This window comes from Brachycentrus maculatus, unplaced genomic scaffold, assembly GCF_059751285.1.
Source record: "Brachycentrus maculatus isolate JH-2025_06_01 unplaced genomic scaffold, ASM5975128v1 h1tg000491l, whole genome shotgun sequence".
In the NCBI taxonomy this organism is placed as follows: domain Eukaryota; kingdom Metazoa; phylum Arthropoda; class Insecta; order Trichoptera; family Brachycentridae; genus Brachycentrus; species Brachycentrus maculatus.
Genome location: NW_028281238.1, coordinates 110574 through 137819, shown reverse-complemented (window position 1 = coordinate 137819; position 27246 = coordinate 110574). Strand labels below are relative to the sequence as shown.

Here is a 27246-nt window from a genome sequence, read left to right as displayed (position 1 = left end):
TGAAATGCAATTTCCTATAACAATATATGTTTTTTTTATATTTGTTCTATATTTGCTTCATCTCAACTTATCGTCTTTGTAGACTGTTGGGGTCAGCTCTCCTTGTTCTCAGGTTGTACGTCCTTCTATCATATACAACATCACCTAGGTCATGCCTTCGAATTAATTATCTTTCTGACAAATAATTAAGGTTACAAATTTTAGTACTGGGTTTTTATATTCACAAAAAATATTTAAGGTTACAGATTTTATAACGACTATGCACTAATGTAGAATGTAGCGGCAACTCATACTGATGGCAAGATGACGAGAGAGAATGTACCTTGTCAGTACTTTTAAAGGCGTGGTGACGTCACGCTGTCATTCATTCGCGGTGAATCTATGGTTTGTCATCAATGGTTCGCCTATGGTGGTCGGGGCCGGATGAGGCACCACAAGTGAGTGTTGGTAAAATCCTGAACCTGTCTCCATTTGACCAGGATGTCCTTCATGACAGCAAATGAGATTGGTTGATTTGATCGCTTCTCCTCATTGTCAGATGAAGCTTTCCTTTGAGCTTCATCATGTTGCTGGACTAGAAGCGCTTAAAGATCTTCAGTTGCCGACTGCCGTGCGTTGATGTATGTTCGTACAAGTGCATTGGCTTCGTGCGACCTTGGAGCATTAGAGTGGTAAGATGAAATACGATATAGTCCATTGTGCGAAGCGAGGTTCGTTGTGTGAATCGTGTAATGGACAAAGAGAAAATTATTTGTGCGTAGCATTCGTTTTGTGAGGTGTTTGTTATGCGAGGCATCACTGTATATATTATTTACAAACCAAAAATAAAAGTTACGAAAAATAAGAATTATGTATTTCCGCATTTATTAAAATTGATATTATTTGGGTTGAATTTTATGGAATAACATGTTGATTTTAAAAATTAAACAATCGTATTAGATTGTAATCGTGAAATGAAATAAAACTCAAGTAGTGGTCTAATACTAGTGTTTAATTATTGATAATTATTAATATTTCCCTTTTTCCTTTGCCTTCCTTACTATCATCAATTTGTAATTTATATTTTTTTTAAGTTCAAGTACTATCTACCCTCTGATAGTAAACAGCTATATACAGTGGGTGGCCAAATTATTAGGGACACTTGTCCTTTTTTGTAATTTTCAAGTTTAAATTAATTTTATGATCAAATAAATGTGTTCTAATTAAAAAATATTATTTATTTTTGTTGCTGGTATCATAATTATTGTTTTTAAGACGTAGCAATGCTGCAAAATATCAAAGAAGTAAATTTTTTTCTCATTTTAGTGTTAATTAGTGAAAAATGGTGTTGGTGTGAGCTCAGTTATTATTTTTTTAAACCATTTTCCTATATGTTTTTTGAGTCCAAGACTATAAAAAATTAAGTATTATTTAATGATTTATTAGTTTTGCTAATTTAATAAGTTAATTTCAATTAATTTTTAATTAAAATTCAATTTAGTTTGAATTGAACCTTAATATTCTAAATTTAAGTATGGGCAAGTCTTTAGACATATCTCCAAGAAAATGTAGGGAAGTACCAACCTAACTACTTCATTCCACATATTTCTAAAGAGAGATAGCAGCACTCACAGGTATTTCGAAGTCAGGAGTCAACCGGATAAAAAGAAAAATTCATAAAAGCCAACCTCTAGAAGCAGCCCGCGTCTGAAAAAGTGGCAGAAAAACGATCACCACTCCGCGTGGTCACCGTAAAATCAGGGACATCTATTTCCAAAATCGTAAAACGTGTGTTGATTGTCCACTACGTTGATAAGCGATGTAGGAATCAACGCCTCCAAAATGACAGTTTGGAGACGGTTAGTCGAAGTAAATCTAATTGGTCGACGTCTAACCAAAAAACTACGCCTGACTGAGGCCATGAAGAAAAAACGAATCTTATGGGCCAGAGCACTCCGGAATATGACTGTTTCGGATTGGAATCGAGTATTTATGACTTACATTTGTATAATGAAATAAGAAGATAATAAAAAATACACATTTTTGCAATCATGGTAATACTTTATAGGTCTGCTTCTAAGAAGAGTCAACATTTAAAATTTTGGTGGGAAAAACTTAATTCGTCCGACGGGGCCCAGGAGAAAAATTCCACCCGGACTGCCTGGTAAAGAGGGCTAAAAACACCCTGTTAGCATAATGTTGTGGTCCATGATCTCATTTTAGGGTATGGGACGCCTCCATATCATGGAAGGGACCATGAGGCAAGACCAGTACCAGCGAGTACTGAAAAGTCGGCTCCAGCCGAGGCTAAGGAATGGTTCCCTGGTGATGAAGAGTATGTGTTTATGCATGAATTGGTACCGTATCAAAATCCAGGAGTGTTACCGCATTTCTGGCTGAAAAAAACGTCTGTTAAGTATGTGTTTTGCCTTGCCCGGGCAATTTGCTGGATATGAACCCCATTGAAAACATTTGAAGACTAACGAAACGGGAAATTGCTAAAAAAGTCATCACCACCAAGCGGTTACTGATAGAAACTCTTATCAGAGTATGGCATGGTAACCCTAATCTTCGGCACAATATAAAAATCTGCATAGAAAGCATGCCCCGACGTTTGGAAGTTGTAATCGCAGCAAAGGGTGTTATTACTAAATATTACGGTTTTTTCTGAAATTTTTGAATAATCGCTTTTTATGATAAAAATTAATTACTTTTATTAAATGTTTGATAACATTGTTTCTAAATTCTAAATAAAGCACCCCAATCAATAAAAAAATAATTGTAAAACCTAATTGTTTGCTCATTAAATTCATTTGAACATGAAAATTACAGGAAATTCGAAGTGTCCCTAATAATTTGGCCACCCACTGTATATGGTATCAAACGTTTTGACCGATATCACTAGTCTGTTTTTGATTGGTTGGAAGATATTGCTTTTTAGTAATAAGCCCGCCAATATACTTGTTTCTTCTCTGTACATGAAGTTTAAATAAATAAAAATATTTGATTGATATTATATTTATTTATTATTTAGTGTAATGGTTACAGTGTTTGGCAGCCGTGCTGGAGGTACCGAGTTGGATTCCACGCTGGTAGATAGTAGGAATCATTTACCTTGGAAGTGTGGCTCCTGTGACCCGGTGATCTATGAAGGTCTTGGTGTATTGTGGAAGTTCCACACTCTTCTCCAGCCATTCCGTGGTCTGCTCCACGGTCCAATTGTGGACCTGGAAACAATTACAATATAAATAATTGCTTCGCTAAAAGTACGCACAATTATTCATTTATTTATATTGACATCTTATCACAATTGGTGAAATTAAAAGCAAAATAACTGGTCAAATAACATTTTTTTTTAGTAGATTTTTTAACATTTTCATTGTTTTGTGAAATGAATAATTAATTATTTTTTGACATCTCATCAAAGATGAAGAAGATTATGGAAGTCTGGGCATTTACGGGGCTGACGACCGTCATCGGCTGGTTTAAGTGATCACTTTATCGGCTGGTTTAGTGAATGTTACACGTGTGTAAAGTGATCACTTAAACCAGCCGATGACGGTCGTCAGCCCCGTAAATGCCCAGACTTCCATATTCTTCTTCATCTTTGATGAGATGTCAAAAAATAATATGAAAATAACTCCTGTAATTGGAGATAATCCAGATTTTGTGAACAAGTATTTGGACACACTCAAAATGTTGTAAATAAATTATCTGGTCAAATTATAAGCTTAAATAATAAAAATGAAAATGGTATTTTCTGGCGTTTCTCATGTGTGTGATTATAATCCAGGATTTGGACCTCACATACTAATATAAGAGTTTCTGCTTAGTAAAAAGCTTCTTTACATCTCACCAATAGATGTCTCTAGTGAAGTTCTAGCGATTCAAGAACAAGGTTTCTAATTTGGTTCATATATAAAGAACTTCCAAGAATTTGAGTAGTGTGTTTGTCAATAATGGGTAGAATTGGTGAATGTTACACGTGTGTAAAGTGATCACTTAAACCAGCCGATGACGGTCGTCAGCCCCGTAAATGAATTCATAAATTTGTTTTACTATTACCCTCATAAATTTGTTTTACTATTCTTTCTTCACTCAATCGATTCACATGGCCAAACCATCAGAACACACTTTTTTTTTCAAACCCTTATCAGCACCCCAATGGTGCATAGGGCACTGCATCATATAAACACAGTGTTATCTTGGTCGTTAACACATGAAGGAAAGGTGATCAGCCTTCCGCTTCGGGTACCAATCCAGGGTAATATTCAATAAATATTAGAGTTGTTACTTGACTTAATAGATAATTTATAGATTTGGCGTTTAGTGTGTAGAACTCCATTTTAATTTATATATTTAATATTAAAATCAAACACTGATTTAAGAGCTTACAAAATTGTATTTTATTATTAAAAACACATTAAAAATAAACAAATATTAATAAATGAATATTATTTTTTGACATCTCATCGAAGATGAAGAAGAATATGGAAGTCTGGGCATTTACGGGGCTGACGACCGTCATAGGCTGGTTTAAGTGATCACTTTACACACGTATAACATTCACCAATTCTACCCATTATTGACAACCACACTACTCAAATTCTTGGAAGTTCTATATATATGAATTAGTTTAGAAACCTTGTTCTTGAATCACTAGAACTTCACTAGAGACATCTATTGGTGAGATGTAAAGAAGCTTTTTTATCAAGCAGAAACTCTTATATTAGTATGTGAGATCCGAATCCTGGATTATATTCACACACATGAGAAACGCCAGAAAATACCATTTTCATTTTTATTATTAAGCTTATAATTTGACCAGATAATTTATTTACAACATTTTGAGTGTGTCCAAATACTTGTTCACAAAATCTGGATTATCTCCAATTACAGGAGTTATTTTCATATTATTTTTTGACATCTCATCAAAATGAAGAAGAATATGGAAGTCTGGGCATTTAAAAAAAAAAAAAATAATAATAATAATAATAATATTAAAATAACTCCTGTAATTGGAGATAATCCAGATTTTGTGAACAAGTATTTGGACACACTCAAAATGTTGTTAATAAATGAATATAATTTATCAATAACACTTATCTCATTCCTTATACACTATTAACACGTTGTCGGCAGGAGACGGCATTTGCCGTTGACTGTCGGTCAACTGCGGGACACGGCAAATGCCGTTTTTGTCGACTGTTAGTTATCGGCAGGAAACGGCAATATACGGGTTTGTTATCAGCGTGAAATAAAATGCATTAAAGGGTAATCTGCTACCTGGGTGATAGGCGACAGTCTGTTGACGTTATTTGAGATGCCTTGTCCGGATTGGCTAGTGTGTCGCTTGTAAAGGCATCGCCAGAAATCTAGAGTTTTTATGCGATCTCAATCTCCAGTTTAGTTTGAGTCATTTCACGTATTGGACTATTTTTCATAACGCTCGCACTGTTTTGATTACTGTTTGGTATTTTATTATTTGAATATATTAGCATTGAATAGGGAATGAAACCTCGAAGGGGAAGACTATTTTTTAGAGTTTACAACGCTTCTAACATTGTGAAATATAGAATACTTTATTAAAATTTTTGATTATAATTTATTTTTGATGATCAAATGTCATACATGATTTCTTTGAAAATTTCAATCCAAAATATTATTTGGTTTAGAAATTGTGTCAATTTGAATAAAGCGATATATTTTTGCGCTAATCGCGAAAAACGTCCGCTATAGGCTAGAGTCTATTGTTCAAAGCGCCCGACTACAATGTGTTAGGAGAATACATCACAACTGCATTCAGTCTACTTTCATCCTTGTTAAGACAGTAATAGTAATAAATAAATACAAAAATGTGGAAAATATCTAAATTTCTAAATAAATGTCGAAAATTTTCACATTCCAGTAATTTTCTCTAAAATCGTCTGCACAGCATCAAGTCAAATCGACATCAAAGACCATCGGAGAGTGTTTATTTAGACTGTGTCTATCAATACAGTATCGAGTCGGTAGGAATTCATAACGCTCAATTACAATCACTCTAATAGACTGCTAACATATCAATTGATCTTTGGCCAAGAGTTTTATATACGAGCATTCACAATACATCACCGGAAAACGTTTAATTTAGTCAAATTCATATTTGTGATTACGATTATCTGTGACTGATTGAGTTTTATTTACGAACATTTACAATACATCACGAAAATGTTTTATTGAATAAAATTTATATTTGTGATTATGATTATCTGTGACTGATTGAGTGTATGTAGGAAGATTCACAATACATCACCGGAAAATGTTTGTTTTGGTGAAATTCATATTTGTGAATACGATTATCTGTGACTGATTGAGTTTTGTATATGAACATTTACAATAAATCACTGGAAAATGTTTCATTTGGTGAAATTCATATTTGTGATTACGATTATCTGTGACTGATTAGAGTTTTATATACGAACATTCATGATACATCACTGGAAAATGTTATAATTACTAAAATTTATATTTGTGATTACGATTATCTGTGATTGATTGAGTTTTATATACGAACATTCGCCATACATCACTGGAAAATGTTATAATTACTAAAATTTATATTTGTGATTACGATTATTTGTGACTGATTGAGTTTTATGTACGAAGATTCACAATACATTACCGGAAAATGTTTGATTTATTGAAATTCATATTTGTGATTACGATTATCTGTGACTGAATGAGTTTTATACATGAATATTCCCAATACATCACCGGAAAATGTTACATTTAGTGAAATTCATATTGCGATTACTATTTCCTATTGACTGGTTGAGTTTTATATATGAACATTCACAATACATCACCGGAAAATGTTTCATTTGGTGACATTCATATTTGTGATTACGATTATCTGTAACCGATTTGTCCGCCTCCGTAGTGTAATGGTCAGCACACTTAGCTACTGTACTGGAGGTCTCGAATTCGATTCCCGGGGGGGGGGAGGTCTAATAAATACAAGTGATTTTTTCACTCTATTTATTTAACATGTCCGGGAGTGAGTTTCTGCGGACAAAACTGCATCTGGGGAGAGAGTTTTTTTGCAATTTTTTTACGTTTCATAATTTTATATATAGTCGATGCTATAAGCAACATATTTTCTTGAATAAAAAAAATATTTACACCGGTATACATACGGTAATTTTTACATAAATCGTGCTTTAAACATGTTTCAATAAAAATCATGTCATAAATCATGTTTTGTATCGGCCGTAGATGTACGGCCATACTCTCGGAGAGGTTAATATTAGCCTGGACTAATAATTTTGTATACGTATAGGATTCATTGCAGAGACAATAACACTACGGACATAATTTTTATGACAGGAATCATTAGAGCCATTCAATCCATTCTTTAAAAATTTGATGGCCTCTTACGCTATAGAAGGAAAAATGTAATGGAGGATCTCAGAGGAGGATTTGGGAACACAATGACAACGCTATGACAATTAGTTATAATCACCGTAGAGTTAACTGTCCATTTTGATCATCTTAAGCGGGAAGAATAAATATATTAAATAAACATTATTCATATTTCTATCATTACTTTGTGGTCAGTCATTTTTACAAAATGTTACATTGTATCGACATGTCTTGATTGAAGGTTACTTGATCAATCCTGCACCTCAGGTACTTATCCAGGATAATATTGAATAAATATTATATTATATTACAATTAATAACCCAAAATCAAAAACAGATATATTACAAAAAAGTGGTATTTATGCAATTTCGTGTGGAGATTGCGATAGAAAATATATAGGTCAAACCGCGAGAAATTTAAAGATTAGAGTAAAAAAACATAGTAGCGGTCTTGTGAGTAATTATTTTTCGGAATTTGCAAATCACATAATAGATACAAATCACTAATTCCACTCTCATAAACTAAAATTACTACACCTAGTACCACACAAAGGCCAAATTGAGAATTATTTACAATATAAAGAAATAAAAAAACTTAAATTGTAATAATAATTTAATAATTTCATTAATTGATTCGGCAGTCACTTTGTGGTAAAATCTATCCATTTTTATTTAATGTTTTACTTAGTAAATAGTGGTATTAACTAAGTAAAACATTAATTAAAAATAATTTAGTAAATAATATATTGTTTCAAAACTCTTCACCTTTGCTTTCCATTTTTCCTTTATTTTCAAACTCCACCCGTTGAATTACCCCCCTACCCCTAACTTACCCATCTCCTTATTTATAAAACAGATAATTATTTATTATGTTTTAGTTAATATTTAGAGCTGAAGATGGAAGCATAGCTTCCGAAACTAGTCGTCATAAAAGTGTTTTTCATTTTAAATTTAAAAATTACAATTTTGACCCCTTCCTAGGATTTGAACCCAGGGCCTCCAGTACGGTAGCTAAACGAGCTACACACGAATAAAAAAATATCAAAATGGATTAAAAATCACGTAATAATAATAATAAATTAAAAAAATTGTATTAACATGTAAGTATTTCGTCTCAACACAGGCCATGCCTAAAGAGCCATAATACACTTAATAAAAAAAATGTATGTATCTATGGAATAAATAAATAAATAAATAATGGACAGAATGGTGAAGGTTTTACAAGTGTATAAATTGATCAAATCTTTTATAAATTGATTCAGCAGTCACTTTCGGCAGAATATTTATTATTATCTATGATATATGTTGATATATCATTCATAGGGTTAATAATCCAGTGTCTAATGCATGGGTGGCCAACATTTTCAGTAGCCGGGCCAGATTTTAGAAATGAAATCTCCTACCAGGCCGTAAAACAAAATTTATTTAATTATTCAAAGCAAACAAGATACTTTTCCAAGATAGAAATAGAATCATTGCATATCAGGCATGTTGGTTTTTAAATTCCACAAAAAAATAGCTTATAGTCCATCTGTTTTTAAAACTTCTCAGTTCTTCTGTTACTATTCTCTTCTTTAGTCCAACGTCTTTACTACTTGACGCCATTATGGGTCTTGAAATTGCCAGGATAGTGAAATACTCCCATGTATGGGATATTATACGAACTACACATGATGAAATATTCTTATGGTGGTTTTGTGTACACTAAAGGGAAAAAAATGTGATTTGCTCTGCGGGCCGCAAGTAGACACCCGGCGGGCTGCATGTGGCTCGCGGGCCGCAAGTTCGCCACCCTTGGTCTAATGGAATAAATAAAAAATATATAAAAAATTGTGAGTTGTTCCGGACGGCGCAGGATCGCGAAACCTTTGCCATAGTGATCTCCAACTACAGGGGGACCTAACAAGGCACACAAAGAAGAAGAAGATGAACAGCAGTTAACCTTATTAAAATTTCTTGCTCTCAGAGTTGACTTTATTTGGCTAATATCTCGATTCGCCAACATTCAAGTCACATGTTCTGCTACATACACACACCTGATACATATCTGCTCACTAGAGCCATGTCCAAGTATGAAGATTAATTAACTTACGTGCATATAATTAATCACTATCATGCCTGAGCAGACCTAGTGACTCACAATAATGCATGTAATATTGATAATGTCTCAGCCGTTCATTTATACTTGATAGATATTAACCCTCTGCTATATTAAATCCTCACATGAGGTCATAAAAATAGGTATATTAAAAGTGCCGCCAAATTGTTAAAAACGGACTTCTCTTATAAATTTGTAATTGCTTTAAGACTTTTTTTTTTAATTAAACATTTATTTGTTAACTATATATAGGTTCATTAAAAAAATTCATTAACATAATTAACTTTTTTTTGCAGAGGCCCAATGAGCCACCTTGTGTGTGTCTTGTCAGTGGAGTTCTATTTGCATAAAAAAATTATTGTTTTTATCTATTTTAACCTAAAATAAGCACAAAAAAAATAAATGAAATAAAATAATAACTTTTTTACAATTTTCATAGAAAATTATCCATTCCTGATCTTTTACCCATTTCTTTATTTTGCCTTTGTTCCATATTTTATTTTGACCTCTAACATCCGTCGGCGACAAATTAAAAATGTTTGGAACTATATATTGAAGTGTTCTATTCCCATATTTATTATTAATTCTTGGGACCATCAACCCTTTGTTGTGAGTAAATTGTGTATCATGGTTGTGTACTAGAAGATTTTTTATGGTTTTTTCTGGTTTGTTGTTCAACGATGAGACTCATCCACAATATTCCACGTACCGGAAGTAACTTTATATGTTCATATATCAAACTTGGTTTATCCCTTTGATTGTTTACGTGTCTGGGTAAATTAAAAAAAAATTATAATGAAATATTGTAGATTTTTTACCATTTTCAAACATCACTCAAATTAGTTCTACAAATAAAACAGTCACTGGAGGAAAACTCGTTAGGTTTGCAAACAATGTAACGAAGAACCATTGTGTTCTGAGTGTTCTAAAGATTTCCATTCAAACATATAAAATATGCTTATTTCTAACCATATTATTATAAAAATCAAGATATATATATAATCAATGCATACATACAAACTCCAAAAATTAATGCAATGTGGATGCTTATTAATAAAATGGTGAACATTACACAAGTGCATAAAATGATCAATTAAGCCAGCTGAATGCCAGGTCGCAAGCCCTGGGATGCTCAGACTTCCATCTTCTTTCATATAAAAACGATCATATATCGTTCATCTCAAGTAGAGACACCTATAATATTCTTTCTTTTCCCAGAATTTAACCAGAATGAACCCTATATAAGCTAGTATATATTAAACTGGAATCCTTGAGAATTGAACCCGTGATCCCCGGCACGGTGGGCAAACGAGCCAACCACGGAAGAGAATATTACAATCGTAAAATGCAATTAAAAGCTTGACATTAATTGCTTAATAAAATGTGTATATTAATTTGAAATTCTTAAGCACAGCTTAAAATTTAAGAGTCCAATGGTCAACTGCCTCAATTGGTACAGATCATTCCCTCAATTGATTTGTCGGCAACTACTACTTACAGACGAGACGGTTGGCATGTAAATATGCCTCACTTAAACGTCGCTACTGATCATTTGGCGTCGCTGTTTACGGTACGAATCACTCATGTAAAGATTTTAACCGTACACTAAATTAACATACACAATTGAGGACAAATTTTTAGCGTGACCAGATTCTGAATGTGTAAATAAGTATGCCATTTTAATTAGATGCAATTATATATTTTTTTTTAAATTTAAAAATCTAGAAGCGCACATGAATTTCGAGAGCAAAGTAAGAATATACAAGAAATGTGTAAAACCGATTGCGCTCACTCCTTTCAACAACGTCATAAATCAAAAAACTTGATTTTTCAGGAGAGCGTTTTTAATGTTTATTAATATAATACAATGTATTAAAAATAAATATCAAGACACTTATTGAACTTTTTACTGTGCAACAGATCTTTTTAGGTAAAACCGAATGTTTTTTCTCCATTTGAAAAATATTAAGTTTATTTAAAAAAATAATTAAACAATACCTTTTCTTCAAAATGTAAAAACAAAACTTTCTGCCCTGTAGCAGGTAAATATTAAGTTGAAAAAATGCCGCTTTTGCTGGGATATAGTACATTTTCTGGGCATTCCGAAAACATGCACAACTGAAAATTGTCGATTTTTGATTTATGACGTTCTTGAAAGGAGTGAGTGATGAATATTGAGAGCAAAGTAAGAATATACAAAAAATGTGTAAGACCGATTGCCACACATGGGTTAGAGACCAGAGCAGACACAGCGAGAACCAAATCTCTTCCAAGAACTTCAGAAATGAGGACACCGAGGTGTCTTATACTCAAAATTAATATAAAAGGTCGTTATTCATATAAAAGGTTCATATATTCAATGTCGCAACCTATGCAAAGTTCAGATGACGATTTTCAGGGATTTTAAAGGTTAGTTTTTATTATTATTTTTTTTTCATGAGGCGAATGTTAGTGGGAAAAGAAGCAGAGGAAGACCGAGAAAAACATAACACGATCAGGTATGCCAAATACTTGAAAGTGGTCAGGTTAGGAGTCGTAACAATCGGCGGGTATGTATGAGGAGATGCATGAAGAGGCGAAGAATGTTTGCAAGGACAGAGTGGTGTGGCGCTCTATTCTCTCTGCCTACCCCTGCAGGGAAGCGGCGTGATGGTTAATTAGTTAGTTAGTTAGTTTTTAAAGGTTAGTTCGATTTTATAAACTAAGAAAAAAAATTGTCTGGCCTTACAAACTATAACCAATTCCACCCACGATTGACAACCCCACACTACTCAAATTCTTGAAACTTCTAGATATACATATATTGATCAAACTCGAAACACTGTGTTGGAATTCACTAGAATTTCACTAGAGACATCTATGGTGGTATGAGAGAAGCTTTTTATTAAGCAGAAACTCTTTCATTTGTATGTGAGCTCCAAATCCTAGATTAAATTCACATACTCGAGAAACGATAGAAAATATCCTTTCCATTTTTATGAGATGTCAAAAAAATAATGCAAAAAATAACTCCTAATTCGAAATAATCCAGATTTGTGTACAAGTATTTGGACATACTCAAAATGTTGTAAATAATTTCCATGTTAATGTTGAAACAAGAAAACCTGTCAGCGTTAGGTTGACACAACCAGTTACAGCCAGTTCTATCAAGTCACAAATATATATATATATATACATATATATTTAGAGAAATATTAACCGTTACATACATAAACATAAAATGGATGAGGACCCTAGATCATCTGGACCAGTGGACACTTTACCGCTAGACAAAATCAAGCATTTTAATAATGGAATCAAACAATGTCCGCGTTAATGTCTCCGAGATCTGGGAGGCTGCCAAGAGTATCTGGCAGTGAAATGAAAAAATGGCAATCATATGATCGAAGCACACCGTGCTTCAGTCAAGTATCCGAGTGTACTAGGATGTTTGTAATGTGGAATTAAAGGGGAAGACAGTCCGCAGAATGTTCAATTTCAAAACCAGGTAAAGTGCATTTTTTTAAAAGCATATATGAAAAATAATTTAAAAAAAATACTGCCTGGATCTACTATGATCAGTTTAGTGTCATACAGTGCAAAATTCCAAAAGCCCATAGCTTGGTAAAATAAAATTACTTTGTTTTTAAACAAGAACCTTGTCATCATAAGGGTTAAATACGTACCGGTTGGAAAAAAGTACCAATAAAAAGTGGTTTAATTTTATAAACTTTATAAAATATGCCAAAGTATCTGCCAAAAACATGAAAAAATTACCACCTCGGTCGGCTGCCCGAAAGCTACTGCTGACTCGGTTCATTACTAGAAACACAACTGAGAACTGAGATGGCATGTCTCGCATTTCGATATAACCAAGTAAAGTAAAAGTGAGATGTGAATAGCGTCACATGGCGGTTTTTTCATCTTTGATCGTTTTGTAAAAAAATTTCTGAATTCTCACCAAATATCTTTATAATGGGCACACATTATAAAGATAAGCGGTAATTGTTACAATATTTTTTTCGTTCAACGCGTAAACGTATTTTAGAGGAATACCTAAAATGTAATTATTTATAACATTTATAGAGATATTAACCCTTTCCACTCTGACCATTTTTTCTCATAACTGATCAGCTACTCTGATGAAAAAAATGCGACTTTTTTCTACCATTAAAATAAATATTTTGGTTCCCTTATTTTGAGACACTCTGTCTGGCGATTTGTATGACCATGTTAATTAAGATTAACTGTATTTATCTGAAATATTTTTTGGTAGAATGTACTTGGGTGATAGAGAAATCAGTGATTAAAGTTATATCTACGCCGGGCCAGACATTGTGGCCCACAGAGCTGCCTACTAGGATCCTACGGGCCAGAACGTCTGGCCTACAGAGTGGTAAGAGTTAAAGTTATTAGAAGCAATGTGTACTAGTTACACATCACCAGAAAGGAAGGGTTAATAGATATTCTTGCTTGCAAATTGAGCATTACCGGTATTTGAAGGTTATTTCCAATTCCAGGTTAACAGCAGAACCAGGTGGCGTCTGTCTGTTATAGAATTTGAATGGGTCAAATAGAAATGTTTACAATCCATAAAAACAAATTACATGTGCGAAATAAAAATAGCGCACGATTCCGACCGAAAGACGTTATTTTCCCGCAGAGAAATTGGCCACTAAAACAATGAATGGCGGTGAGCTGTTCTCATCTCAGGCGCACTGAAATTAATGCTTAAAGAAATTTATAAATAGGATATCTAATTAATTCAAGTCTAATCTCCTGAGCGCAATTCAAAAATATACTAAAACAATTTTATAAAGAAAAAAAAACATTTATTTCATAAATTTAAAAAAATATATTATAGGTGTATCAACTTGATATGAAACATCTATTGTTCTTTTTATACAAAAGAAGATGGAAGTCTGAGCATCCCATGACATACGACCAGGTATTTTGCTGGCTCGAGTGATCACTTTATACAGTTGTGTAATGTTCACCATTCTGCCCATTATTGAACATCCATATTGCATCAATTTTTGAAACCTGTATATATGCAACGGTCTCGATTACCTACGGCTGATTGTGGCGTCACCAGTTGAGAAATTTGTTAAGTATTTATTTAGCTTGCTCCGTTCTGAACATCATTTCATTAATGGTAAAAATAAATTCTAAATAATTATCACCTTCGGTCAGAAGGGAATAGCTATTTATGTATATACTCTAGCCAAAGAATATTTGCAAAGATAGAGTGGTGCGGGGTTCTATCCACTCTGTCTGCCTCTGCGATGTAGTAATGTAGATGGTACGCAATGCTCTTTACACCATTCGATGCCAATTAAAGTTAGAGATACATATATGTATATATATATATATATATATATATATATATATATATATATATATATATATATATATGTGTGTATATATATATATATATATATATATATATATATATATATATATATATATATATATATATATATATATATATATATATATATATATATATATATATATATATATATATATTTATATATATATTTTTTTATGTATCTCTAACTCTAATGCATATATTTGCTCTCTCCAATAAAGAGACTAAGTTCTTTTGCTTGGAGAGGGACTTACACTCATTACTTATTGTTTATACTTATGAGTGATATTATAAAAATTTTAAAAATCTGCATACTAATCCAAAAAAAAATTCAAAATAAACATTTTCATAACTGGAATTGAATCTTTTCAAATATTTTGTACCTTGTATCTAAAAATGTCCTCTTTTTCTTAAATGTATAAATAATTTAAATAAATTCTCACTCTAGAAGTAAAAAAAAATATATATATATATATATATATATATATATATAATAGCTCTTAACAGTTGTTCGTAAGTCTTATGCATAAAATGCCATTTTAAAGACCACAAACAAAGGATCATGTTACTACGAGGTGTACAAAAACCTTGTAAAAGGAGGTATATTGAAAACATTGCCGAACCTTCTACGCTTAGTAAATGGTATGTTCCTTTCAAAGTATGCATTCTGGATATTGTTATCAGCTCGTACGGCATTGTTAAAGGTAACAATTAAAAAATAAAACACTTAAGTACATACTTCAAACATTTAAACATAGTTTCATGTGCAAGGTTGCAATTTATCGTGTGTAATATCGCTCACTCCTTTCAAGAACGTCATAAATCAAAAAACTTGATTTTTCAGGAGAACGTTTTTAAAGTTTAAAAATATAACACAATGTATTAAAAATAAATATCAAGTCACTTCTTGAACTTTTTACTGTGCAACAGATCTTTTTAGGTAAAACGTGAATGTTTTTTCTCCATTCCAATAATAATTAGTATATTTCAAAAAATAATTAAACAATACGTTTTCTTCAAAATGCAAAAACAACGCTTTCTGCCCTGTAGCGGGTAAATATTAAGATTAAAATATGCCGCTTTTGCTGTGATATAGTACATTTTCTGGACATTCCGAAAACATGCACAACTCAAAATTGACAAATTTTGATTTATGACGTTCTTGAAAGGAGTGAGCGATATATGTACTAACTTATACATGACAAATTTTAAGCTAAGATTGTAACGCTCTCATGCATAGTGTCGGCAACGGGGAAATGTAGAGTCGCTTTTGATTTTTCTTATGAAGGGCAATACAGCAGCCATTAATAACACAAGAAAGCACCTTCCAGCAAAGCGCACAAAACACCAGTGTATTTTAGAATAATGTAACATGAAATCAACTCGCTGTCGAGGAAAAATAAACTTTATTTCAACTAGTCTCAGTGTCGTGATGTATGCATTTCTTAAATTACTTTTGACATCTCAACATGGATATCAACATGAAATAAAGCTTAGCGTGCGTCGAAGAGGTACTAGGCAAAAATCTGTGTTCGCAGTATTTGTGCATAATGCAAACTATGCCATGTTCTCTCCCATTCCGCGGCTTCACGTGTTAGCCAATGCTTTTGAAAGTATAGATATATTTAATACATTGTTATCCACCTTGAATTCTGTACTTTCTCAGCATTTTTTCTCCATGTTATAATGGATAAATTTAAGCATTGTGTTTCACTCTCTCTTGCTGTTTGCTGATAGTGTGTGAAGGAGACGTGTATTTACCAGTGCTTACTATTTGTTATTTTATTAGTATTTCATGTTATAAGACTTTTTGTTTCTCTATTAGTGTATTCATTAGTGTATTTTTATATTAAATACTATATACATCGCTCACTCCTTTCAAGAACGTCATAAATCAAAAAACGTGATTTTTCAGGAGAACGTTTTTAAAGTTTAAAAATATTATACAATTTATTAAAAATAAATATCATGCCACTTATTGAACTTTTAACTGTGCAACAGATCTTTTAAGGTAAAACCTAAAGGTTTTTTCTCCATTTAAAAAATATTTAGTATATTTAAAAAAATAACTTAACAATACATTTTCTTAAAAATGCAAAAACACTTTCTGTCCTGTAGCAGGTAAATATTAAGTTAAAAATATGCTTCTTTTGCTGGAATATAGTAGATTTTCTGGGCATTCCGAAAACATGCACAACTGAAAATTGTCGATTTTTGATTTATGATGTTCTTGAAAGGAGTGAGCGACATGTATTATGTAAAAGGCTTTAGCCGTTCAATAAATAAATAAATAAATAGATGAAGAAGAACAAGATGCATGAGGAGATGCGTGGATGTGGAAGAGGCAAAGATTGTTTGTAAAAACAGATAGGTATGGCGTTCTATTCTCTCTACGCAGTGGCATGGTGGTTAGTTAGTTTTATTTTCTACGGGCAATAAAACAAAATAAATACTAAAAATGTTTAAATTTTCATTTACATGGTTGTAGGCAGATGAAACCCGTTTGCGGATGAAAACTAAACTCGTTCAAGGCAAGGATTTCATTGAAAAATTAGCGTCACATGCGAAATGATTCATCTGACTTAATGAAAACACATAATGATTCATTTAGCTTTAAAAAAAACACATGTCACCATCATAACAAGTCTAGAAACATATAAAATTAAACTTTAACAAACAAAAGTTTTTTTTTATAGCGTCCTGTACTCAGCCTAACGACTTTGAAGAGTAGGCAACAAAAGAGCACTTGTTTTCAGCTTCTGTACGCATGGGAAAACGTTATGCAAACAAAATGCCGGTAGTTGTTTTGTCATCTGCCGGAATTTTACAAACGCCGAGAGTATTTTCAATTAAAATATTCGCATTCTCATGATAATCATATTTTTGTGGCATTTTCATACAATACTCGGCTATTGTTTCTTTTTTTTTATAAAAATAGGAATACAGTTGACAAGTCAGGGGCACTGTGATGCAACAATGTCAACTGAGACACGACTTGACTCTCGGGTTAATTATAAAATGTATTGACAAATTTTTGGAACTCGTACTCGGGCTGTGGCCTGTTCGGATTGGGAAAAGTTCAGATTTGCTGAATAATTGTAATTATTACAGTGCTTGAGTAGCAATACTATCACAGTACTATACACTTTATTAACTTTTCAATACTTTCAAAACAAAATTGGGTTAAATACATATCGCTCACTCTTTTTAATGTCATAAATCAAAAAACTTGATTTTTCAGATCATTTTTAAAGTTAAAAAAATTAGTAAAATATATTTAAAATGAATATCAAGTCACTTATTAAACTTTTAACTGAGCAACAGATCTTTTTAGGTAAAACCTGAATGTTTTTTCTCCATTTGAAAAATATTTAATATATTTAAAAAAAATAATTGAAAAATACCTTTTCTTCAAAATGCAAAAACAAAAATATGATGTTAAAAATATGCCGCTTTTGCTGGGATATAGTACATTTTATAGGCATTCCGAAAACATGCACAACTGAAAATTGACGATTTTTGATATATGACATTGTTGAAAGGAGTGAGCGATATAATAATTTTATGTAGTAACTAATGTGTTCTTCAGTCTTTGCGTGTTTTTAAAAAAAAATGTTTTTAAACAAATGATGGGTTCTTCTGTATATCATATAAATCTCACGTCCCTTCATGTGTGAGTTTGCGGTAGTATCTATGGTTCATTTCAAAATTATTTTATTTAGCGGAGACCAACATGAGATACGATATATGTACAAGTTTCAGAAATTTGAGTTATCAAGATTAGTGTGGTTGTTAGTCATGGGTAGGATGGTGAATCTTACACGTGTATAAAGTAATCACTTAACCAGCCTATGACAGAACATAAGCCCTGTAAGTACCCAGACATCCATATTCTTCTTCATCTATGTTGAGATGTCAAAATGTTTTTATTTTATTTTAAGAAAGTTTTTCCTTGTTAAACTTAGTTTTTTTTTAAATGATCAAGTATAAAGATATACTACTAAAGTACAAAGAAAATTTGCAAAATGAACTAACATTGAAATGCCAACCGATAACCTTGAATTTAGCGATTATTTCACTCATAATTAACAAAGTCATATTTACGATAATATTGTTAATTGTATTAACCTTCACAAAGTCAACAATGTGATCAAATATTGATGAATACAACAAAAGCCAACAGATTTTTGATAATGTTTATTTAAAAAGGTGTGAAGGATAAAATCACTTTGTGGTTACGTAATTTCCCCATTCCACTGAACTTAGACTAGACATACTGTCATGTAATTCCCGGATCACAGGGAAATTAAACAACTTCAGAATTACACATTTCCAAAGGAATTAAAAACAAGCATGAATATTATCTTCTCAAGATACTCACCGATTACTGTGAAATTTAGCGACAAAGTTGAATTCTAATACACGCAAATTTTTACACCTGTACAAATGATATGTCTAAGCTAGACAAAATCTGGAAAGACCGGGGTGTGAGTAACAACACCAAGATAAATCTTGTCAGGAGCTTGGTCAACTCCATTTTTCTCCATGCTGTTGAACCATGGACCATAAAAGCAGCAAAAAGGAGAAAAATTGACGCTTTCGAAGTGTGGTGTTGGAGGTGCATACTACAAATTCCATGGACAGCTAGACCCACCAACGAGTCCATTTGCCACAAACTACACTTGGATTACTTGACTCTGGCCAATGTCTGTACACAACGGATTCTCCAGTTCTTTTGACATGTTGCGCGTGGCTATGACGATAGCTTGGAACTACTGGTTATGATCGGTAGCCTGGAGGGAAAGAGAGGGAGAGGAAGATCCACACACGATGGACCATCAAGTTAAGTAACCGGAGAATGGTCATTGCTTCCACAAGGATCACAACCCTCAGTAATGATGAATAAGATGGAGAAGAAGAAGACAAATGAAATCTTAACATTTAGCACCAGTGTCGTCATAGAGGCGGCATGCATAGTTTGCCATACTACAAGAGTGCCGCCGCTATGGCGCCAAGAAAACGATTTCCCAATATTTAATATTTTTAACACACTTGGGACCGGAAAGGTATTTCTACCCGTTCGGTCAATTGATGCTTAACGATGGGAAGGGTATTTTTACCTTCTGCGCCGGCCCCATTTCAAAGGCAGAAAAGAAGGAATTATCTAACGTTTTAAAATGAATATTATATACCAATCTCTTTGTTAAGGTCTTAACTATACATCCATAACTATCAAATCCCGTGGCCAGCGGTCCGAAGAAGTAAAAAATACCTTTCCAAAATATGTTAACCTGTTAACCGGGCGGGACGCGTAAATACGTCAAACGTAAACAATATCGGGTACGGGTAGGACATATGAATACGTCCTTGAAATATATGTTTATTATATTATATATATGGATGTATATTTTTCGAACAACAAAGGTATTAGTCATCCATACATGTCTCGACATGAATTTAAGACACGGAGCAAATCAGTATTCGCACCCGTTACAAGTTGCGTAATTGGACAGCGGACCGCCCGGTTAAGAGGTTAATATACTGCTTTTTTTTTTACTTTGTAATAGAATTAAACCAGAATCATTTATATACAATTAAGTAATAACAAGAATGAACCCCCTAAAATTTTAAGGTAGAATAACAATAATCCTCGGGAGAATAACAGAGGCGCCGGAAGACCTCAAAAAAGATGGTCCGACAGCATGGCCACATAGTGGTTAAAAACTGGCTGCAAGCAGCAACAGACCAAATAAAATGGAAGGATATAGAAGAGGTCCATATCCAGCAGTGGAGGACAGAAGGCTAACGACGAAGAAGAAGAGATTTATCACTCACCTCTGATCGAAGCCAAGCCTCCCACAGCTCTCTGGCGGAGATGTGTTTGTCATCGTTGTGGTGGAAGGCCTGCTGTCTCCTTTCATACCCGGAGTCGTACTGCAGTTCCTCCCGAAGAAACTGTGATCATAAAATATATTATGAATATCACATCGTAAGCTATAGATATTTTTAACGTATTGGGTATAACTTCAATCAGAAAATATATTACGAATATTACATTGTAAGCTACGGATATTATTTAACACCTAACGGTGGTGGCGTATGTCATAAAATTTCGGCTGACTGTGCTGCCAGATCAGTTCTGAAGAGGAGAAGGTGGACATGAAGGTGGTTGGGACATGTCCTTAGAATGCCACCTGAGAGCATCAACCCTTCGTGTCTCTTCTTCCAACCCCGAGAATTCCGGCGCCCCGGAAGGCCGCTGACGACCATTCACCGACTATACTCAGCGGAACTTCGAGACGCCGGACTGACCTGGGGCAAGCCAAGGAGATGGCGCGTGACAGAGTGACTTGGAGACGTCTCGTGTTGGCCATATGCTCCACCTAGGGAGCGAACATGGAAAGAAAAGTGCTGCCATCAGTTGGCCGAAATAAAAGCATATAAGGCTCTCTTTTCTCTTACCGTTTCACTGCTGAAATTTTCTTTAAAGTATCCTAAAATTGTTAAACTTGTTTGCAATACTGGTTCATTTCAAATTAAGTGGATTGATTGAAGGGGGATAAAAAAAAGGTTTTTACAAAAAAATTAAATGCATTTAAATTTTTGTCGGTATTTGGACGTCGAAAAACGTAGGTATATCAATGTTTTTCAAGATATACAAGAGTCAATATATTGCTTCTCAGCAGTCGTTTAACGTTTAAAAAATGCATGTCAACTAATTTTCAATGTTAAAAAACCTATTTTATTTATTGTTTCGGCATTAACTTTGTGGTAAGACATGTTACAATGATTAAAGAAAACACTAATTGACTAACCCCCTCCCCCTAACTTTCCCATCTCCTTATTTATAGAACAATTTTATATTTTAGTTATTATACAGACCTGAATGATGGAAGTTTAACTTCTGAAACATGTAGTCTTTAATAAAACTCAAGTGGTATAAAACAAGTGTTTTCTTTAATCATTAAAAAACCTATGTTTAATTGGGGAAAGCTTTTGATTTATTTATCTATAATTTTTTATTTATATTTTTCATCATACACAATAATTACAAATTACAATAATGAGCCCTTGCTGAGTTTTTCCGTGTCATATATACAAGTTCCAAAAATTAATGCAATATGGATGTCCTAATGCACAAAATGGTGAACATCACTCAAGTGTATAAAGTGATCACTCAAGCTAGGCATAAGTCCTTAAATGGTCAGACTACCATCTTCCTTTGTATAAAAAACAATACACGCTTCACTTCAATTTCATTCATTCATTCAAACCCTTATCCGCACCCCAATGGTGCATAGGGCACTGCATCATATAAACGCAGTGTTATCTTGATCGTAAACACATGAGGAAAGGTGATCAGCCCTCCGCTTCAGACACCAGTCCAGGGTAATTTTAATAAATATTAGAGTGAAAAAATCAATTAAATTTATTTGACCCCCCCAGGAATCAAACTCAGGACCTCCAGAACGGTAGCCGAGCGTGCTGACCATTACACTACGGAGGCGGACAAAACATTCACCTCAATTAGACACCCATAATATATATATATATATATATATATATATATATATATATATATATATATATATATATATATATATATATATATATATTTTTTTTTTTAATAATACCTTCGATAAAATGTTTCCATTTACACAAATTTTAATATAAACATACTTCAATATTGAAATGTGTTTTCCTCAAACATTAATTTCATGATATTGTAAGAATGACAATACAGTTTTCAGTTTTTTGTTTTCTTTTTTCTTGCTGTTAAATGTATGGATTTTAAATCTGCGATAATTGAATAAATCTAACGTAAAGAGATACACTGCAAGCATACCCGTCGCACCATTTAACCCTAGATTACGGGACATTTGTCAAATTTATGACGGATTTACAATTTATTTGTTTTTAATTAGGGAGAATCATGTAAGAATCGTAAAGTATCAGGTTGTGGTCCCGTGGTTAGTGTCGCAGACTCTTATGTCAGAGTTTCTCGGTTCGAATCCACTCTACCACAACTTGATACCCATTTCTAATAATGAGCCGCTTAGGCTCACAGAAATAGTATGAAATTGAAATATTTATGTAAATAATAAAAACACAAATATTTCTCTTATTTAAAAAAAATATATATATATCGTGACAATTAGCATGTATCATAACTTTATACTAATATTTTACAAATTGTGGACATCTCAAAATAGATGAAGAAGAATATGGAAGTCTGGAAATTTACAGGGCTTACGACCGTCATGGGCTTGGTTCACCAATTCTACCCATGATTCCACGTTACTATCACTATTATTACTACTATACTACTATTACCACACATATCATTTATCTCAGAACATATATGACCACACTACTCAATTTTTGGAACTCCTAGATATATTGATCAAACTCGTAACGTAGTATGTGCGAGTTCACAACAACCCTCTATGTTCGAATGAGAAAAGCTTTTATTAAGCAGAGACTCTTTCTGTGTTACGAGTTTGATTAATATATCCTAAGTTCCAAAAATTTGGCAACCACACAAATTGGTGAATGTATAAAGTGATCACTCAACCAGCTTATAACAAGTCACAATCCCTTTAAATACCCAGACTTCCATATTCTTCTTCATCTATGTTGAGATGTTAAATAAATGTAAAAAATAACTTTTATTGGAGATAATCCAAATTTGTGAACAAGTAATTGGACATTCACAAAATGTTGTAAAATTATTCTTGAATGTTTTTATTAAACTCTCTCTCTTGGTCTCAATCCTGCGGATTGGTCTGTAGCAACAGATGACATCTCTTTCGTCATTCTCGCCTATTTTCGAAAGTCCTCTTCAGCTTCTCATATGTCGAGCGGCCCATGTCTTCGTATAAGTCGCTTAGGTATTCGCGGCGTGGGCGTCCTCTGGCGTTTATTCCCTCGATCGTCTCCTCTATTATTTGGTGCAGGAAAGCCTCTTGTCTTAGCATGTGGCTGATCCATTCGGCGCGTCTTTTGGAGTCGCGAGTAGGTGCTTCCTTTCCTTGATCAATCGTAGAACCTCGTCGTTGGAGATGTGGTCTCTCCAGGATATCCCAAGCATTTTAGTAAACATGGTAAATTATGAGTTTTTCTTATCGTCGTACATTTTACTAAAGTCCCGTATTAAGGTACATCGAAACAAGTCCCGTAATCTAAGGTTAAGGAATATCGCTACCCGTGTTACAGAAATGACTTGTACAAACATTTACACATACAGCCAATATAGATAAGCGTAATTAATGTACGTACCGCACAGTTACCTGTACTTGCGTTAATACCAAACTCACATTCTGTGATAAGGGAAGTAATACAAAGCAAATATTATGCAGATTATCTCCATTTGGTAGGCAAACAGGTTGTTAGTTATACACTCTTGAATTAGCTTCATTGCCATTACTTTTGTATAATTTTTTGGGTAGACTTTTTTTTTAAATATAGAGTGGCGTTGCATATGAAATACATTGCTTATTATTTTTTTGACATCTCACCAATAGATGTCTCTAGTGAAGTTCTAGTGATTCATGAACAAGGTTTCTAAATTGGTTCATATATATAGAACTTCCGAGAATTTGAGTAGTGTGGTTGTCAATAATGGGTAGAATTGGTGAATGTTACACGTGTGTAAAGTGATCACTTAAACCAGCCTATGACGGTCGTTAGCCCCGTAAATGCCCAGACTTCCATATTCTTCTTCATCTTTGATGAGATGTCAAAAAAATAATATGAAAATAACTCCTGTAATTGGAGATAATCCAGATTTTGTGAACAAGTGTTTGGACACACTCAAAATGTTGTAAATACATTGCTTTTGCCAATGTCAAGTTAATTGAATATTGTTACTTAATTATAAAATATGATAGACTTATTATTAAACTATAAATTTATTCCATTCAATTAAAAAAAAACAACTAAAAGTCTGTACTTAATTGGGTTCCTGCTCGCCAGGATGAGATGGATATCTGTAGGGAGGGGATTGGGTAGACTTATTATTTAAAAAAAAAAAAAAACTTTGGTATACCTTCATTTAAATTTATCTACTGTCTTAAATCTTCTTAACCACTCTCATGAATTCCTCTCCTTTCCTTTTCCTTCCTGAAAATTCTACTTTTTATACCATACCCTTACCCTTTTACTCCCTTCCTCACACACACACTCCCACTATTTTTTATCTTTTTTTGTCTTAATGTTTTAATAGTTTTTTTTAACATATCAAACGTTTTGACCAATATCACTAGTCTGTTTTTGGTTGGTAGGAAGATGTTGCTTTTTAGCAATAAGTCCTTCAATGTACATATCCGCCTCCGTAGTGTAATGGTCAGCACGGCTTCCGTTCTGGAGGTCCCTGAAGCGGACGGCTGACCACCTTTCAATCCTGATCAAGTTAACACCGCGCTTATATGATTCAGTGCCCTATGCACCATCTGGTGTGGATGAGGGTTTTGAAGAAGGCATATATCATTAATCTCATGACATATATTTCTTACACATATCATTTATCTCAGAACATACAGTAACATGAGATAATGATGGATCTTCCTCGAAAGTTATCTAGAGGAAGACCAAGGAATTCACGGGTGATGCAGAAAGATAACATGATTCGAAGGCATGGCCTAGGTGACATTGTCCAGGACAGAAGGACCTACAACCTGAGGACGAGGAGAGCTGACCCCAGCAGTCTACAAGGACAATAAGCTGGTATGTATCCAGGAAGAAGATACAGTGTCATGAGATAAATGAGTGTAAAATAAAAATATATAAATAAATGACTAGGTGGAACTCTACTATTTTATACACCGAAATAATCATAATGATTCACAAATACGGACATGCCAATGTACAATAAATTATATTATTCCTCTGCTGTTGCCAAAATGATTAATCTTAGATCTCCGAATGACTCTGCCGTCGATTCCGCTACATGTCCCGTTTCTAATACAACACTGATCAGTTAGCCATGAAACAGAAATAGCAATCGGTGACATTATAAGTAATTCTAGGAAATGGAGATCCATTTTAAAATTCACAGTAAGATCTTACAAATGGAATGTTTCCCGTGATTTACAGAAATCCTAGAAAACTTCACAATATGTGTCGGGTTGTGGTCCTGTGGTTATCGTTGCGGACTCTCGAGTCAGAGCTTCTGGGTTCGAACCCACTCTACCACAATTAGATACGTATTTTCAATAATGAGCCACTTAGGCTCACAGAAATAGTATGAACTTGAAGTATTTTTGTAAATAATAAAAACATAAATATTTCTTTACAACATTTTGAGTGTGTCCAAATACTTGTTCACAAAATCTGGATTATCTCCAATTACAGGAGTTATTTTCATATTATTTTTTGACATCTCATCACAGATGAAGAAGAATATGGAAGTCTGGTGAATGTTACACGTGTGTAAAGTGATCACTTAAACCAGCCTATGACGGTCGTCAGCCCCGTAAATGCTCAGACTTCCATATTCTTCTTCATCTTTGATGAGATGTCAAAAAATAATATAAATATTTCTCTTTATATTATTTAAAAAAATATTTCGAGTGTTCTGGGTTCGAACCCACTCTATCACAATTTGATACCTATTTCTAATGATGAGCCGCATAGGCTCACAGAAATAGTATGAAATTGAAGTATTTTTGTAAATAAGAAAAACATAAATATTTCTCTTAAAAAACATTTCGAGTGTGTTTAAATATTGAGACCTTCATTTTCAATTCCAAACAATTGAATTTGTTAAATAATTAATATATACATGACAAACTTACATTTAAGGCGTACCGTAAAACGGGGCTACTTGAACTTTGATGTGTTACTTGAGCCCAGTACAAAAAAAAATTAAATCTGTATTTGGTCGACAATAATGAAAGTATCGCCATGATTCATTGTTTCCCTGATAGTTGACACTTATTGTCACGATACTTCGATCGATACCACCATCTAAATTTTTGTTTTGTACTGGGCTCAAGTAACACATCAAAGTTCAAGTAGCCCCGTTCTATGATATATATTAATAATATAAATAACAATTACTTATTATCATCAATTTTTAATTTATGTTTTTTAAAATGTTCAAGTACTATCTACCTTCTGTTTGCAAACAGCTATATATGGTCTCAAGCGTTTTGATCAATATCACTAGTCTGTTTTTGGTTGGTTGGAAGATATTGCCTTTTAGTAATAAGCCCGCCAATGTAGTTATTTCTTTTTTGTGCATGAAGCTTAAATAAATAAATATTTTAGTCATGATGCGTAGTATTAGTGTTTATACCTGCATTACAAGGTTGTCTCTTGGAAGATGCGTTGTGTTTTATAAGCGGGCCGTAATAAAACAAAGCTGCTTTATTACAGTAAATTATAAACAATATTTTGTTTTGATAATGCTTTT

At 33.3% G+C, this 27246-nt stretch overlaps 1 protein-coding gene across 1 annotated transcript in view; it reads right to left on the bottom strand.

The window, feature by feature from the left end:
* Stim (stromal interaction molecule) overlaps window positions 1-27246 on the bottom strand; it is a 103870-nt gene that overhangs the window by 60530 nt on the left and 16094 nt on the right. The window contains exons 3-4 of the mRNA XM_088272280.1: window positions 20667-20786; window positions 3094-3206 (exon numbers count right to left, since the gene is read on the bottom strand). Of these exons, the coding sequence (XP_088128406.1) occupies window positions 3094-3206; window positions 20667-20786 (233 nt within the window). The remainder of the gene's footprint in view (window positions 1-3093; window positions 3207-20666; window positions 20787-27246) is intronic.